The following is a 13,570-nucleotide window of genomic DNA, read 5'->3' on the forward strand; positions in this document are numbered from 1 at the left end:
AGAAGAGATTAAGGGAAACTGCGGAAATGAATACATTGATAGGACTTTCAACAAACTTAGGTGGAAAACGTATTAACAACAAATTAATGTCAGGCAATGCTAAAAGTTGTAACAATGTGAGACAAATAAATATTTTCAAATAGTCAGAACGCAGAGGCGTCTAATTGATGCTGAAAGCTGGACTGGAAAATACCTCTTAAGTCTTTAGGCCCAAAGCTGTTCTCTCAGTCGAGGAATTTTCCTTGCCGTTTTCCCGCACAACTTAAGTGTGAAATCCTCCACCGAAAGCCACCCAAAAACCGAATGCAAACCGCTCTTGCCTTCCTTCCCATCGGCGACCGCAGAAAAGTGCGGCCAAGTCGTCCTGACTCCTATTTACCTTGGCGCAAATACCATTTGCCAGGCTAAGAAGTAAAATTGTAAATGAATTATTGGATCCATTAGCAAAATCCATTTACACAAATTTAATGCCAAAGCAGCTAGCTACCCCATTCCTCAGCTGTGAGAAGAAAACTTTACACACTTCGTTGAACTTTTTGGCAGACGAGAAAGGCTAAAGTAGAAAGGCTGAAAAAGGGCTGAGTTGAGCTGAGGTGGAAATACGAACTTAGCAATTAAAAAATAAGCAAAGCAAAAGAAAACATTTTTAGAATTACGCATAATGCGCAAAGGGGTTGTGATTGCAACAGAGGTTTTTCCTCAGACTCGCCCAAAACTTCCATTTCCACAGTGAAATCGAACGATTTGCATAGGAAAATAGACAAATGTGGATGGTCTACGAATTTGGCCTCCAGCTAGAAGCTAGAAGAACCCCAGACTTGTTCGAGGGATGGGTCCTGTCACAATATTATTTTAACTTTGGCCTTAAGTAAAAGTTGGTGGTATTATACGAGTTTCTCGAAAAGGATTCTAAAAGTCGACTCAACTGTACAGACGATGTAGACACGGCTGTTTGAAATGATTAGTTATTGGTTTATATTATTAATGTATTGTTTGTGATCAACAGGCAACAAAAAATTGGCAGGCGCAGTTTATGTAACAATAACATGGCCGCAAATTTATTTACTTTTTTACGCACTCGCTATTCAATTTATTTACAAACCACTTAATTTGTTTTTATTTAATCAGATTCTGTTTTAATTACATTCTATATGCCGCGTTAAGTCCGAAATTAAAAATGCATACGCTTCGATTCCGGATTTTCATTTTTTTTCCCCCAATTCCCCATCAATATTTATTGGAGTGTCCACGTGGCTCAGTGTTTTTTAATGCAATTACGGGCAATGCAAACAATTGGTTTTTATGGACTTATAAACCATTTTTATGACCAACTTGTCTGTCTCTGCTTTCACCCTCTCCGCCGAGATTTATGTTCTGCTTTATATTTTTATATGTATTAATATTTTTTCGCAGCTCTGTTTGAATATTGTTGGTAGTGTGCATTAAGTGGCATTAATTATTATTTATGACATTGTTTTTGTCATTTGATTTTGATGATATTTTTCAATGAATTATTGCCGCGGCGACTTTCTTTTGTTCCGTTCCGTATAAAAATTAATTAGACTGCGTCCAAGCTTGTTAAAAATATGGATATACATAGTTAATCTGCCTTTACACTTATGTACTTCAAGGTATGGTTAGTACTTCCCATCATGTGCTACCATTTCCCCGAACGGTACCCTCTGCAACAGTGCAAAAAAAAACGCATTTTGATTGACCACAAAGCGAGATATTGATTTACGGCAACAGTTATCAGAAAGTGTAGGACAGAATTGGCCAGAAATGAGGCTTAATGCTGAGCCAGGGCCAACTGTCCCAGTCGCCGCCACTGGCACCGCCACTAAGGTTTCCCATCAGCTTCTGCTGACACTTGAGCAGCAGAGGCCCGGTAATTCACATGAGCCGGGCCAAGTGGCCAAGTGGCCAACCGAAAGCCAGGCCAACAAGCAAGTCAGTTAGCTGCAACTGGTAACTCGAGCCCACAAAAAGGGAAACGTCAGGCTGGGAAGGGGAAAGAAGTTGGCCAAATCGACGCCAGAACCAATTGAGCAGAAAACCAGAAGGCGCCATCGAGGAGAGGAAATCGGGGAACCGACGTGCGATGGTAACAATCCTTTTGGGCCCATGGTATTTTGACACTTGCCACTCAACGACAACAGTTATTTGGGCTTATAATGAATATGAGCAACACACCGAAGGTCATGCTACTCAAAACGAAGTCCTTCAAGGTCCTGTTGGTTTTTTTTTTTTGGTATTTGGCATTCTGTATTCTGTATTGGTGACATGTGGCGCCATGTAGTCATCCGCAAAAACCAAAGCAATATCCGGACCCGGCAACAAGCAGGAAACTCTAGCTGACAGATAGATGGATACATTCCCAAGCTTACTTTGAGATCCGAAGTCTCTAATGAAGACAGCAACAAAATGTTCTTACCTAATGAATGGCAGTGAGGGGCATTTCTGGACAGACTGACTCCTCGGAATGAACCTCCTACCCCGCCATGGACATAGATAGCCCAAAGAAGTGCTCTTTGACTCATTAAAAATTAAAAATTCTAGGCGTGCTGTATCTTTTTTTTTGGTTGCACTGTATGAAATCTTCTATAATAGGTCACTTTGCCTGCTATAAGTAGATTGATTAAATTTAAAAACTCATATTTTAGCTGTGAGAGATTTATCAAGAAAATATTTGTTGAAAAATGCTCAAAATACGTTCAAAGTGCATTAACTTTACTATTATATTTTTCATATCATTCAGCAGGGTATGCCACAGTCGCTGTTATCATTAACTTTATTCCTCTGCTGTTTTTTCGCTTTATCCATTTCTTTTGCGCTAGAATCAACAACAATTTTTAATTTCATTTTTCAAACGCCGCTTTGATACCTGCACGCCGCATTAACACCACCAGATCCCCCTCCAAAAACAAGAATTTGAAATCCAAGGCTCGACCCAGAATTTCCTACTGATAGACTGACTGACTGAACGAATGACTGAGTGACTGAATGACTGACTACTGCCCAGCCCACGACTGATAATTTGATATGCCCCGGTCTGTTAATGCGGTGGGTTCATAAGGGCGAAAATGGCGTGGGGGCGCTTTAATTTTATTTGCACAAAAATGCGCGTCAATATTACCGAAAAAATACATTTAGACAAGGCGACGTTGCCTCGTGTTGTTTTCATTTCGGTTTTTTTTTTCGTTTTTGCTCTGCGGCCAAAGCAAATAAAATTCATTATGAATTTCTAATTATATTGCAAAGGCAACCCTCAAAAAAAAGCCAAAAGTTGCCTCAAAAAAGTTTACATTTTTTCCGAGTCCCCCCTCTTTTTGGAAAATGTCAAGCCGCACATTTGACAATGATGAATTTCCTGTTGGCCAGCAACCCCCAGAAGACGGCCAAAAAAATGCTTTAGATAAACTGATTAGGCACATCAATTGGGCAGAGCACTCGTCTCTTTTGGTGGCAAAGGAAAACCGTCGCCTAATGGCAATTGTTTTGTGAAAATTGAATTTTCCTCTGTTCTTGCGGGCATTGCATTGTCTGCCCGGTTACGAAAACTTCGGAAAAGCGTCGGCTGTCTAATTAGAAATATGAAATAAGGCAAATGCTTTGCGGTGTTCTGCACCTGCTGCCACAGATAATGAAGCTGAAGGTGAGCCTGGGGTTGGCGAAGGTATTTGTTTAAATTATTATTGGACTTAATTATTGCCAAGCAGGGAACCCAAGAATGCGCAATAATGGAAACCAATTTCAAGTTTTCGCGGCAAGGAGGTAAATAAAAATGTGAGAAAGGCTTAAGGGGTTCGGAAAAGTTTCAATTATTGTGGTGCTATACAAAGGGTTTCAATCATTTACAAGAGACTTTAAATTACCTAAATGATATTGTATTGTAATTTATATTAGTGTTTTGTTAGAAGGTTACTAGTGAATAGCAACAGAGATAGTTATTAAATAAGACCTGGCATATATGAAAAAAGTACAACTCTTGAGTATAAGAAAGATACTGTTTTAAAACAGTTTTATTTTCCGATCCAAGTGTTCTGGATCATTCCCTTATTTAGTCCGAAAGCTATTAAAGTTTTATTGAACACTAAAGTTTATGTCAACACCAAAGCCCATAAGTGTAATACAATCTGACTATATAGCACATTAATTCACACATTAAGCTATTTGGCATTGATTTCTATTTGCCCAGCAATGGTTGACTGATTGATGATATCGAAACTAGCCGCAGTAAACACCCAAAAAGACCAAAGCAAATAGTTGGTAGATGGAAATGGGGATTTGTGGCTAATAGACAGTGGACATGGGCTAAGGTCAGAAATGCTTGGGCTTGTTATATCTGGGCCACAATGATATGGGATAGATATGTGTACATACATATATGTGCGGATGGATGGGGTGTGAGGCAAACAATGAGATGATGATGAGCCAGGCCTCCGATATAAATCAAACAACAATGAGAGACACAGATACAGATATGGCTGCGGATAAAACGCACACACAATCGAGGACATTCGAGGATAATGCCGCCTCTCATCACGAACACGCCTCTCGGACCTCTCGCCCCCCGATTTTTCCGGCTTTTCATTGTCAGCGCTAAGCAGCGTGTGAGGATTATTTCGCATTCTTCGGCAAGGACCCGCCATATCCTTTGTCTAATTGGTTGTGTCACATACGAGAGTAGATCCCTGAGTACATCGGATCAGAGATCCATCCCCACATCGCATTGTTGTGACTGTCGTCATTAGCTGTCCCATTTCGACTTTTACCCAAGGAGCATCTTTCGCTGCTTTGTTTGGGGTATTTAATGCTTCAATTGATTCCTGATTTAAGTGCCTCCCCGTGGGCCCAAAACAGCTGCCGAAGATTCGGCTGCCCAGCAGGTTGTCCTCCACTCGAGAGTCGGCTCTTTTGGAGCGGTTCGGGTTTAGCTAATTGAAAGTCTTTCACCTTCATCAGGAGCCAAATGACGACAGCGATGACGATGCTTAAATGAGTTAGATCATGAAAAATGTTATGGCAATGTATGGAAGATTTAAAGTTGGTTTTTATGTTTCATTTATAGATCGAAGACACTAAAACTGCGTTTTAAAAATAATAAAATATACATTTTTATCTAAACACTCTGTTAGTTCATTAGTACATTTTTATATGAATACGCTGTTAAATGTAAAAATTCATTATTAATTTTTGTTCAATAATTATTACTAATAACATATAAACATACATATTTTTTTCAATACCCTTTGCAATAAATTTAAGCTTGCAAGTAAAACAAAAATCCAAAACACTCACTAAAAACGTGAAATACTTTGCCATAAAAAAGACCCCTAAAAGTTGAGTCACGGCAATTCGTGAAACTGTATTAGCTGACAGGGCATCACAAACAAACGCAATAAAGTCGGAAAACATTGACAGGAACTACGTAATGCCTGAAAACCAGATAATGGCATCATCGGCAGAACAGTGAGATAAGCAAAAATACAGCAGCTGAGCTATAAAGCTTTTGAACGAGATTTCAGTTGCTAATTATCAGCCATAAAGTCAGGACGTGGGCTCTACCAAAAGATGAGATTCCAGTTCTTTTATATACTAGGCTTGCTCAGTGTGACAAGCCTGACCCATGCTGCCAAAAATCTGGTTTGTTATTATGACTCCACCTCGTATTTGCGCCAAGGTCTGGCCAAAATGCATACCAACGAACTGGATTTGGCCCTGCAGTTCTGCACCCATTTGGTTTACGGATATGCGGGCCTGAAGTCCGGTACCCTCGAGCTATTCAGTCTGAATGTGGACCTGGACATGTTCTACTACAAGGACATCACCGCCCTGCGACAGAAGTTTCCTCAACTGAAGATTCTCCTCAGCGTGGGTGGAGATCGCGATGTGGATGAGGCCCATCCCAATAAATATGTGGAGCTTCTGGAGGCGAATCGCACTGCTCAGCAGAACTTTATAGACAGCAGCATGATTTTGCTGAAGCGAAATGGATTCGATGGACTGGATCTTGCGTTCCAGTTGCCCCGCAATAAGCCCAGAAAAGTCCATGGATCCCTTGGATCGTACTGGAAGTCGTTCAAGAAGCTTTTCACTGGTGACTTTGTTGTGGATCCCCTGGCGGAGCAGCACAAGTCACAATTCACCGATCTCGTGGGAAATATAAAGAATGCCTTCCGATCTGCCAATCTGATGCTGTCCCTGACAGTTCTGCCCAATGTGAACTCAACTTGTAAGTGTAATCCACTAAAAATTAACCTTGATAAAGATATATTGTTGTTACATAAAGAAGGATCTATTTTATTAACCACTTCCTAATCAATATTTTTGTTAGGGTACTTTGATGTCCCCAAACTGCATCCCCAGTTCGACTATATAAACCTGGCGGCCTTCGACTTTCTCACCCCACTACGAAATCCCGAGGAGGCGGACTATACAGCTCCGATTTTCTTCCAGGACGAACAGAATCGCTTGCCCCATTTGAATGTGGAGTTCCAGGTTAACTACTGGCTGCAGAATCATTGTCCCGGCCAAAAGTTGAACCTGGGAATAGCCAGTTATGGCAGGGCTTGGAAGTTATCGAAGGGATCTGGACTCAGTGGAGCTCCCATTGTTCATGAGACATGTGGAGCTGCACCCGGCGGAATACAAATCCGGAGTGCTGAGGGCTTACTCAGTTGGCCAGAGATTTGCTCCAAGTTGTCGCAGAACGCATCCGCTCAATATAGAGGAGAACTGGCGCCGCTCCGCAAGGTCACGGATCTCACCCAGAAATACGGAAATTACGCCCTCCGGCCGGCGGATGAGAATGGAGATTTTGGCGTATGGCTGAGCTTCGATGATCCGGATTTTGCTGGAATAAAGGCGGTATATGCCAAGAGCAAAGGACTCGGTGGAATTGCGCTTTTTGATTTAAGTTACGATGACTTCCGTGGACTTTGCACTGGCCAAAAGTACCCCATTGTGCGGTCAATTAAGTACTTTATGGGATAAATGATTTGCTTGTTATTGCTAATAGCCTAATATTTTAAGTTTTTTAATAAATGTGTCATTTGAATTATAAATATTGAAATGTTTTTATGTTTGCAGTTGAAAATACTATTTAATAATTGGGAAAGCCCAAATTAATTCCAAATACAAATCATTAAGGAAATGGTTTGTAATTTAGTAAAAACCCACAATAATATGTTCTAAGCGGATCTGAAAATTCAATAAACAATCCCAGTCATTTGGCGATTTGCTAAACAAAAACTGAATTCTATAGTGCGTGTGATAAACTAAATCAAGTGGTATAGACGGGTATTTCCACAGCATTTAGCTCTATATATGCACACTTGCGAAACAATTCAGAAACACTGTTTTCGAATTCTAATCAGCCAGCGCGTTTCAATGTTTTCAGATTATTTGCTGTTTTCTTTTTTTTTTTCATTTTAGAGGTCTCCTCGTTATGACCCTGCGTCTGCCTCGTCGCAATCGTCGTCATTAACTTCTGTGTACACAATTAAGTCATTGCGAGAATAAGTAAGACAGCAATGAAATGAGCTCGGTTTCAGATCGGCTTAAAGCTCCGCTCAAGCTTTTTGTCGTCGGCTTGGGGCTGGGGTTTTGGTTTCGGTTTCGTTTTCCATTTCGATTCTAGTCTCAGTTCGATTTCATTTGATCTGCTCTGCGGTCGTGCCTATAGAGATATATCCCTGGCATCATGAAGGCGTGGATCTGGTTTACGTTTGTCGCGTGCCTCTTTGCGGCAAGTACAGAAGCTGCCTCCAACTTAGTCTGCTACTATGACTCTTCGAGTTACACCAGGGAAGGTGAGTGAGGGGGTCGGAATACTCCAGAACGTGAATATGACAAACAAATAATATAGATCAGAAAACTAAGATCACAGATCAATGAGGTTTCGATTGTTCAACTTGTTGTAAAATGTTCTATATAGCAATCACACACAGAAAATGTTACAACTTGGTTGTTCAAACAGGTTACATTTAGCACTAGAGTATTATAGGTATTACAAACTAAAATATTGTTTACTACCTGTTTTAAAATTTTTTAATGAATGAAAACTGATCGGCTTAGATTTTATGAATATATACACTTGATTGTCATTTAAAATGCACTTTGAAAAGCTTTAATGAACAGTAATTCTGGTAAAACCTTATTTACCAACTAAGTCACGTTTGAACTGAACGACACATTTGGAAAATAAAAAAATAAGAGGAATTAAGAAAAATTGAAAATATTAATAATTTATTCAAAGCTGACCTATAAAAACGTGGAAATATAAAAATTTGATTTTAAAGTTATATCCAAAAAGCCTACCAAAATACGCCTATCTTTTGAGTAGCGTGTGCCAAATTTACAGACGAATGAAAACAAAAGCATGCTAATCGAGTTACATAACCATTTCTGATTCAAAACAAAACTCAGATTTAATTCAATTCAACTTGCAGTGCTTATCGCTTGGCGAACGAAACAGAGAGATAAAGAGAGCCAAAGCTAGTTTTATAGAGGTCAGTGGCTTATCCGGCCAGTTTATTTCTTTTTCAAAATAAAACACAGAGACTGGCTCTCCCGCAGAGTTTGGCTCGCAAAGCGATAAAAAGCAGCAGTTTTGATCGGATTAACAAGCTAATTTGGGCGGGTGTAACTTACCAAACAAAAGTAATGGACTGAATTCTCAAAATATGGCAATTAGTTGATTATTTTGGTATTGGGCGAGTGAAGTCTATATTATTGAGCCGATCCCACGCATTCGAAATGAAAACCAGAGCGTTCAACACACAGCGAGTCCAGCACGACAACTGCCCCGCCAGCGGACGCTGACTTGGCACCAGCGATCCGAGCAAGTGGCAAGCAGAGCACCAAGTGACTCAGCAGCGCTGCACAGTGTCCTTAGGATAGGGGAAAAGTGAGCTAAGAATTAAATCCTACAATAGATGCATTCGATAAGTAAATAAATATTTAAGTCTCAAATTTAAATTTGTAAAAATGTTTAAAAAAGGTAGAAGTTAAGAAGACTGCAGTTGATTTTTCAACAGCTCAAATATATGTCCAGAAAATATCATTTTCTAATTCAATTAAAAATGTGTTGTTCAAAAATACCAAAAACTACGTTCTAAAGGCTTTTTGAGTATAAATTATTATACATAAGAAAATGTCATTTCCAAACCCAAAAGTTCATTTGGAAATTCTGTTTTCACATAACGTATAATTAAATATTTTTATATATATGCAAATAACTATACTCGACCCACTGTGCTCCGCACCCGAGTCGAACAATAATAAACCGCTCGCTGGGCTCACACTGTTGGCGTTCAATTAAGCCACTGAAGTCGACGAGACAATGGATCAGCATCCGAGAAGGGAGTGCTGGTCAGGGGGGATCCACCGATCTCCGCTCTCCGTTAGTTTCCAACGAGAGCGAGAGTGTTGGGTGTCAGATCAGTGTGCGCAGATAGTGTCCCACAGCAATGACCACTTCGAGTCTCTGGGATTATTTGTCATTCGAGTGCAGCTCGTTGTACTTTTCGTGCATACTAAATATGCCATCTTATGGATTTAAACTGTGTGTTTTACAGGTCTGGGCAAGCTGCTGAATCCCGATCTGGAGATCGCCTTGCAATTCTGCAGCCACTTGGTCTACGGCTATGCTGGACTACGAGGTGAAAACCTACAGGCGTACAGTATGAACGAGAACCTGGACATCTACAAGCATCAGTTCTCCGAGGTGACCTCCCTCAAGAGGAAGTATCCCCACCTGAAGGTTTTGTTGAGTGTGGGCGGCGATCATGACATCGACCCTGATCATCCCAACAAGTATATCGATCTGCTGGAGGGCGAGAAGGTTCGTCAAATTGGATTCATCCGATCGGCCTATGACTTGGTTAAGACCTACGGCTTTGATGGCTTGGATCTGGCCTATCAGTTCCCCAAGAATAAGCCCAGGAAGGTTCACGGTGATCTGGGACTGGCATGGAAGAGCATTAAGAAGCTGTTCACCGGCGATTTCATAGTGGATCCACACGCAGCCCTTCATAAGGAACAGTTTACCGCCTTGGTAAGGGATGTAAAGGACTCCCTAAGAGCTGATGGTTTCTTGCTCAGTCTGACTGTGCTGCCCAATGTTAACTCAACTTGTAGGTATTTCAAAATAATCTTATGTAATTATACTTTAGTTTAATTATGACTTTAGGGTACTTTGATATTCCCGCTCTGAATGGCCTGGTGGACTTTGTGAACCTGGCTACCTTCGATTTCCTGACACCAGCTCGTAATCCCGAGGAGGCGGACTACAGCGCTCCCATCTACCATCCCGATGGATCTAAGGATCGGTTGGCTCACCTTAACGCTGATTTCCAGGTGGAGTACTGGCTATCTCAGGGATTCCCATCCAATAAGATCAATTTGGGAGTTGCCACCTATGGTAATGCCTGGAAACTTACCAAGGACTCGGGTCTCGAAGGAGTTCCTGTGGTGCCGGAGACAAGTGGACCAGCTCCCGAGGGCTTCCAGTCCCAGAAGCCCGGATTACTCAGCTATGCTGAAATCTGCGGAAAGTTGTCCAATCCCCAAAATCAATTCCTCAAGGGCAACGAATCGCCACTGCGAAGAGTTTCTGATCCCACCAAGAGATTCGGGGGCATAGCTTATCGCCCAGTGGATGGTCAGATAACCGAGGGCATTTGGGTGAGCTACGATGATCCCGACTCCGCCTCCAATAAGGCAGCCTACGCCCGTGTCAAGAACCTAGGGGGCGTGGCGCTGTTCGATCTGAGCTACGATGATTTCCGTGGACAGTGCTCAGGCGATAAGTATCCCATCCTGCGAGCCATCAAATATCGTCTATAAAACGAAACACGACATTTAATACTTTAAATAAACAATTATTCATTATATATAAAACCTAAGACATTTGTTATGCGAAATACCAAGGGCTGTTATCTCTATAGAAGTTTAAGCTCTGCTTAAATTATATTATTCTTATTCAAATCAAATTTTTAGGAGCTTGTATATACGTTTTATTTATCTGGCACTTATTCGCTATGTACCCCTTTTCATTGGAAACCTTGAAAACATATAATTATAAATCTGCTTATGTGCATAGTAAACTCCTCCGCAATCCCTTAAGCATTTAAAAGCTAAATATTTACACATTTTTGGGCATGAGTAACGAACAGTAGCGACCTTGCTAATTCGTCAACACCTCATAAAGTGCAGACTTATCACTGCCCGTGGAATTAGCCTATTTAAACTATGAGTCGTTGGACATAATCTGGAGAAAGACGTACATATAATCTGTCCTTTTTTTTTTGTGTAAATTACCGAGCTGGGAGAGGTGATCTCATTGAACCCGATGTCAGCTGGCACTTGAGACAAACAATTTCGTTGAATTTAGTTGATAATGATACCCACGAACTGCGTTTGCTATTGTTCGTCAGGGGTTTTCGATTCACTACGGGGAAACGCGCGGAGGTGATTCCACTGAAAAGCTCCACTGTCCATATTTATTCCAATTCCCGTGCTAAGTGACATTTCGAATTCAGTTTGGTTTCGCATCTCGTCGGCGACGGACCACATTGCGAAGTAGTGTATATAAAGTATATAGTATTTGTTTTGACTTCGTAGAGCTCTCTGGGTTCACATATCGCTCTGCAAAGATGACTGGCTCTCTTTGGCTCAGTTTGGCACTGAGTCTGGCGGCTTTGGCTCAATTTAAAGTGAGCGCCGCTCCTAATCTGGTTTGTTTCTATGACTCGCAGGGCTCTCAGCGTCAGGGTAAGTATTCCCAAATGGGGAACATATTATTTTTATAGTTATATACAATACTACAATTGTAGGCCTGGCTCAGTTTTCGATTAACGACATCGAGCTAGCCCTGCAATTTTGCACCCATTTGGTCTACGGCTATGCGGGTGTTAATGCCGATAACTTTGAAATGCAGAGCATTAATAAGCGTTTGGACCTTGAGCAGCGTCATCTGGCCCAGGTCACCAGCATGAAGGAACGCTATCCCCACATCAAGTTCCTCCTGAGCGTTGGTGGCGATGCCGATACCAATGAGGGTAACCAGTATATAAAGCTCCTGGAATCGGGACAACAGGGCCACAGGCGCTTCATCGAATCCGCTCGAGATTTGGTGAGACGTTATAATTTCGATGGTCTGGACCTGGCTCTCCAGCTACCCAGAAATAAGCCACGCAAAGTTCATGGGGATGTGGGCTCTGCCTGGAAGAGTTTCAAGAAGTTCTTCACCGGCGACTATATTGTGGACACTGAATCGGAAACGCACAAAGGACAGGTGACTGCCCTGATCAAGGATTTGAGTGCCGCTCTGAAACAAAATGATCTGCTGCTCAGTCTCACCGTTTTGCCAAACGTTAACTCCAGCTGTAAGTATACAAACAACAGGCAATTACTTTGTTTATTCCGACGATCTGGTGTAATTTGATGAGTCAGAAAAGTTTTTTATTTGCGTTGGGTATCGATGAAACCCACTGATATAACCAACTTTGTTTAATTGGTATACAACTGTTAATTGTTTTAGAAGCAGCTGTTGAAGCAGATTGACAGAAAGTATCAGGGAATGAGTTATTATATAATAAGTGTTAATGTATTTCGGAACTAATAATTCAGTGCATCTCTTTATTTTCTAGGGTACTACGATGCCCCGTCGATCGCCCCAAGCCTGGACTTCATCAACCTGGGAACTTTTGACTTCCTGACCCCGCAGCGTAATCCCGAGGAGGCGGACTTTTCGGCGCCCACATATGAGGCAGTTGGACAAAATCGTTTGGGCCACTACAATCTGAACTTCCAAATGGAACACTGGCTGCTTCAAAGAGTGCCGGCTAATAAGATAAACATTGGCATTGCCACCTATGGGAGGACGTGGAAGATGAGCAAGGATTCGGGAGACTCTGGTATGCCAGTGGTCTCCTCCACCCAGGGACCTGCTCCAGCTGGACCTCAGAGCAAACAGGAGGGTCTGCTCAACTGGGCTGAGATCTGCTCACTGATGCCAAACCCCAGTAACTCCAATGCCCGAGGTCCTAATGCTCCGGTGAAAAGGGTTGTGGATCCCACCAAACGTTATGGCAGCTACGCCTTCCGTGCCGCAGATGAAAATGGAGACCATGGACTGTGGATCAGCTACGATGATCCGGACTCGGGCTCCAGCAAGGCTATGTACGCCCGGGCAAGGAATCTCGGTGGAGTGGCTCTGTTTGATCTGACCCAAGACGATTTCCGTGGTCAGTGCACAGGCGATCGCTTCCCCATGCTGCGCGCCATCAAGTATCGACTTCTCTAAGCCGACTTCTCTAAGCCAACTTCTCTAAGCCAACTTCTCCAGACCAGACCATAAAGACATCTCCAGCACGCAAATGTCACAAGAAAAGTTGGGGAAGCGGAGCTGGGAGGGAACAAATGTCGCCCTTTCGGTGGCTAAAAGGCCTCCTTCTGTGTCTGTCCCTTTTTGCAAATTAATTACAAAGTTGTAAACTAAAATGCACCGCAAATTAATTCGATGGGCTTGGTCCTCAAATGGGAAGGGAGATGAAGGAAACTG

General features: G+C 42.0%; 4 protein-coding genes across 4 annotated transcripts in view; 3 read left to right on the forward strand and 1 right to left on the reverse strand.

Moving 5' to 3' along the window:
• LOC117135661 overlaps positions 1–8,808 on the reverse strand; it is a 48,537-nt gene extending 39,729 nt beyond the window's left edge. The window contains exon 1 of the mRNA XM_033296056.1: positions 8,656–8,808. The gene's annotated coding sequence lies outside the window, so the exon portion shown is untranslated. The remainder of the gene's footprint in view (positions 1–8,655) is intronic.
• Positions 5,530–7,067, forward strand: LOC117135678 (chitinase-like protein Idgf1). The gene is made up of 2 exons (XM_033296080.1): positions 5,530–6,235; positions 6,338–7,067. The coding sequence occupies exons 1-2, from the start codon at positions 5,575–5,577 to the stop codon at positions 6,994–6,996; spliced, it is 1,320 nt and encodes a 439-aa protein (XP_033151971.1). The 5' UTR covers positions 5,530–5,574; the 3' UTR covers positions 6,997–7,067.
• LOC117135670 (chitinase-like protein Idgf2) lies at positions 7,639–10,910 on the forward strand. The gene is made up of 3 exons (XM_033296069.1): positions 7,639–7,814; positions 9,582–10,139; positions 10,196–10,910. Exons 1-3 carry the CDS (start codon positions 7,706–7,708, stop codon positions 10,849–10,851), a joined length of 1,323 nt encoding a protein of 440 aa, XP_033151960.1. The 5' UTR covers positions 7,639–7,705; the 3' UTR covers positions 10,852–10,910.
• Positions 10,911–11,545: 635 nt separating this feature from the next.
• On the forward strand, positions 11,546–13,509 carry LOC117150257 (chitinase-like protein Idgf3). Its single transcript, XM_033317056.1, has 3 exons — positions 11,546–11,778; positions 11,841–12,392; positions 12,657–13,509. The coding sequence occupies exons 1-3, from the start codon at positions 11,661–11,663 to the stop codon at positions 13,310–13,312; spliced, it is 1,326 nt and encodes a 441-aa protein (XP_033172947.1). The 5' UTR covers positions 11,546–11,660; the 3' UTR covers positions 13,313–13,509.
• Positions 13,510–13,570: the final 61 nt, after the last annotated feature.

This window comes from Drosophila mauritiana, chromosome 2L (assembly GCF_004382145.1).
Source record: "Drosophila mauritiana strain mau12 chromosome 2L, ASM438214v1, whole genome shotgun sequence".
NCBI classification, from domain to species: Eukaryota; Metazoa; Arthropoda; class Insecta; order Diptera; family Drosophilidae; genus Drosophila; species Drosophila mauritiana.

Bases quoted from the DNA above. Each gene is read 5' to 3' on its own strand.
- LOC117150257 (XM_033317056.1), top strand. From the start codon at position 11,661: ATGACTGGCTCTCTTTGGCTCAGTTTGGCACTGAGTCTGGCGGCTTTG. The intron at 11,779-11,840 runs GTAAGTATTCCC...CTACAATTGTAG, and splicing joins GCAGGGCTCTCAGCGTCAGG to GCCTGGCTCAGTTTTCGATT. The intron at 12,393-12,656 runs GTAAGTATACAA...TTTATTTTCTAG, and splicing joins GCCAAACGTTAACTCCAGCT to GGTACTACGATGCCCCGTCG.
- LOC117135670 (XM_033296069.1), top strand. From the start codon at position 7,706: ATGAAGGCGTGGATCTGGTTTACGTTTGTCGCGTGCCTCTTTGCGGCA. The intron at 7,815-9,581 runs GTGAGTGAGGGG...TGTGTTTTACAG, and splicing joins TTCGAGTTACACCAGGGAAG to GTCTGGGCAAGCTGCTGAAT. The intron at 10,140-10,195 runs GTAGGTATTTCA...TTATGACTTTAG, and splicing joins GCCCAATGTTAACTCAACTT to GGTACTTTGATATTCCCGCT.
- LOC117135678 (XM_033296080.1), top strand. From the start codon at position 5,575: ATGAGATTCCAGTTCTTTTATATACTAGGCTTGCTCAGTGTGACAAGC. The intron at 6,236-6,337 runs GTAAGTGTAATC...TATTTTTGTTAG, and splicing joins GCCCAATGTGAACTCAACTT to GGTACTTTGATGTCCCCAAA.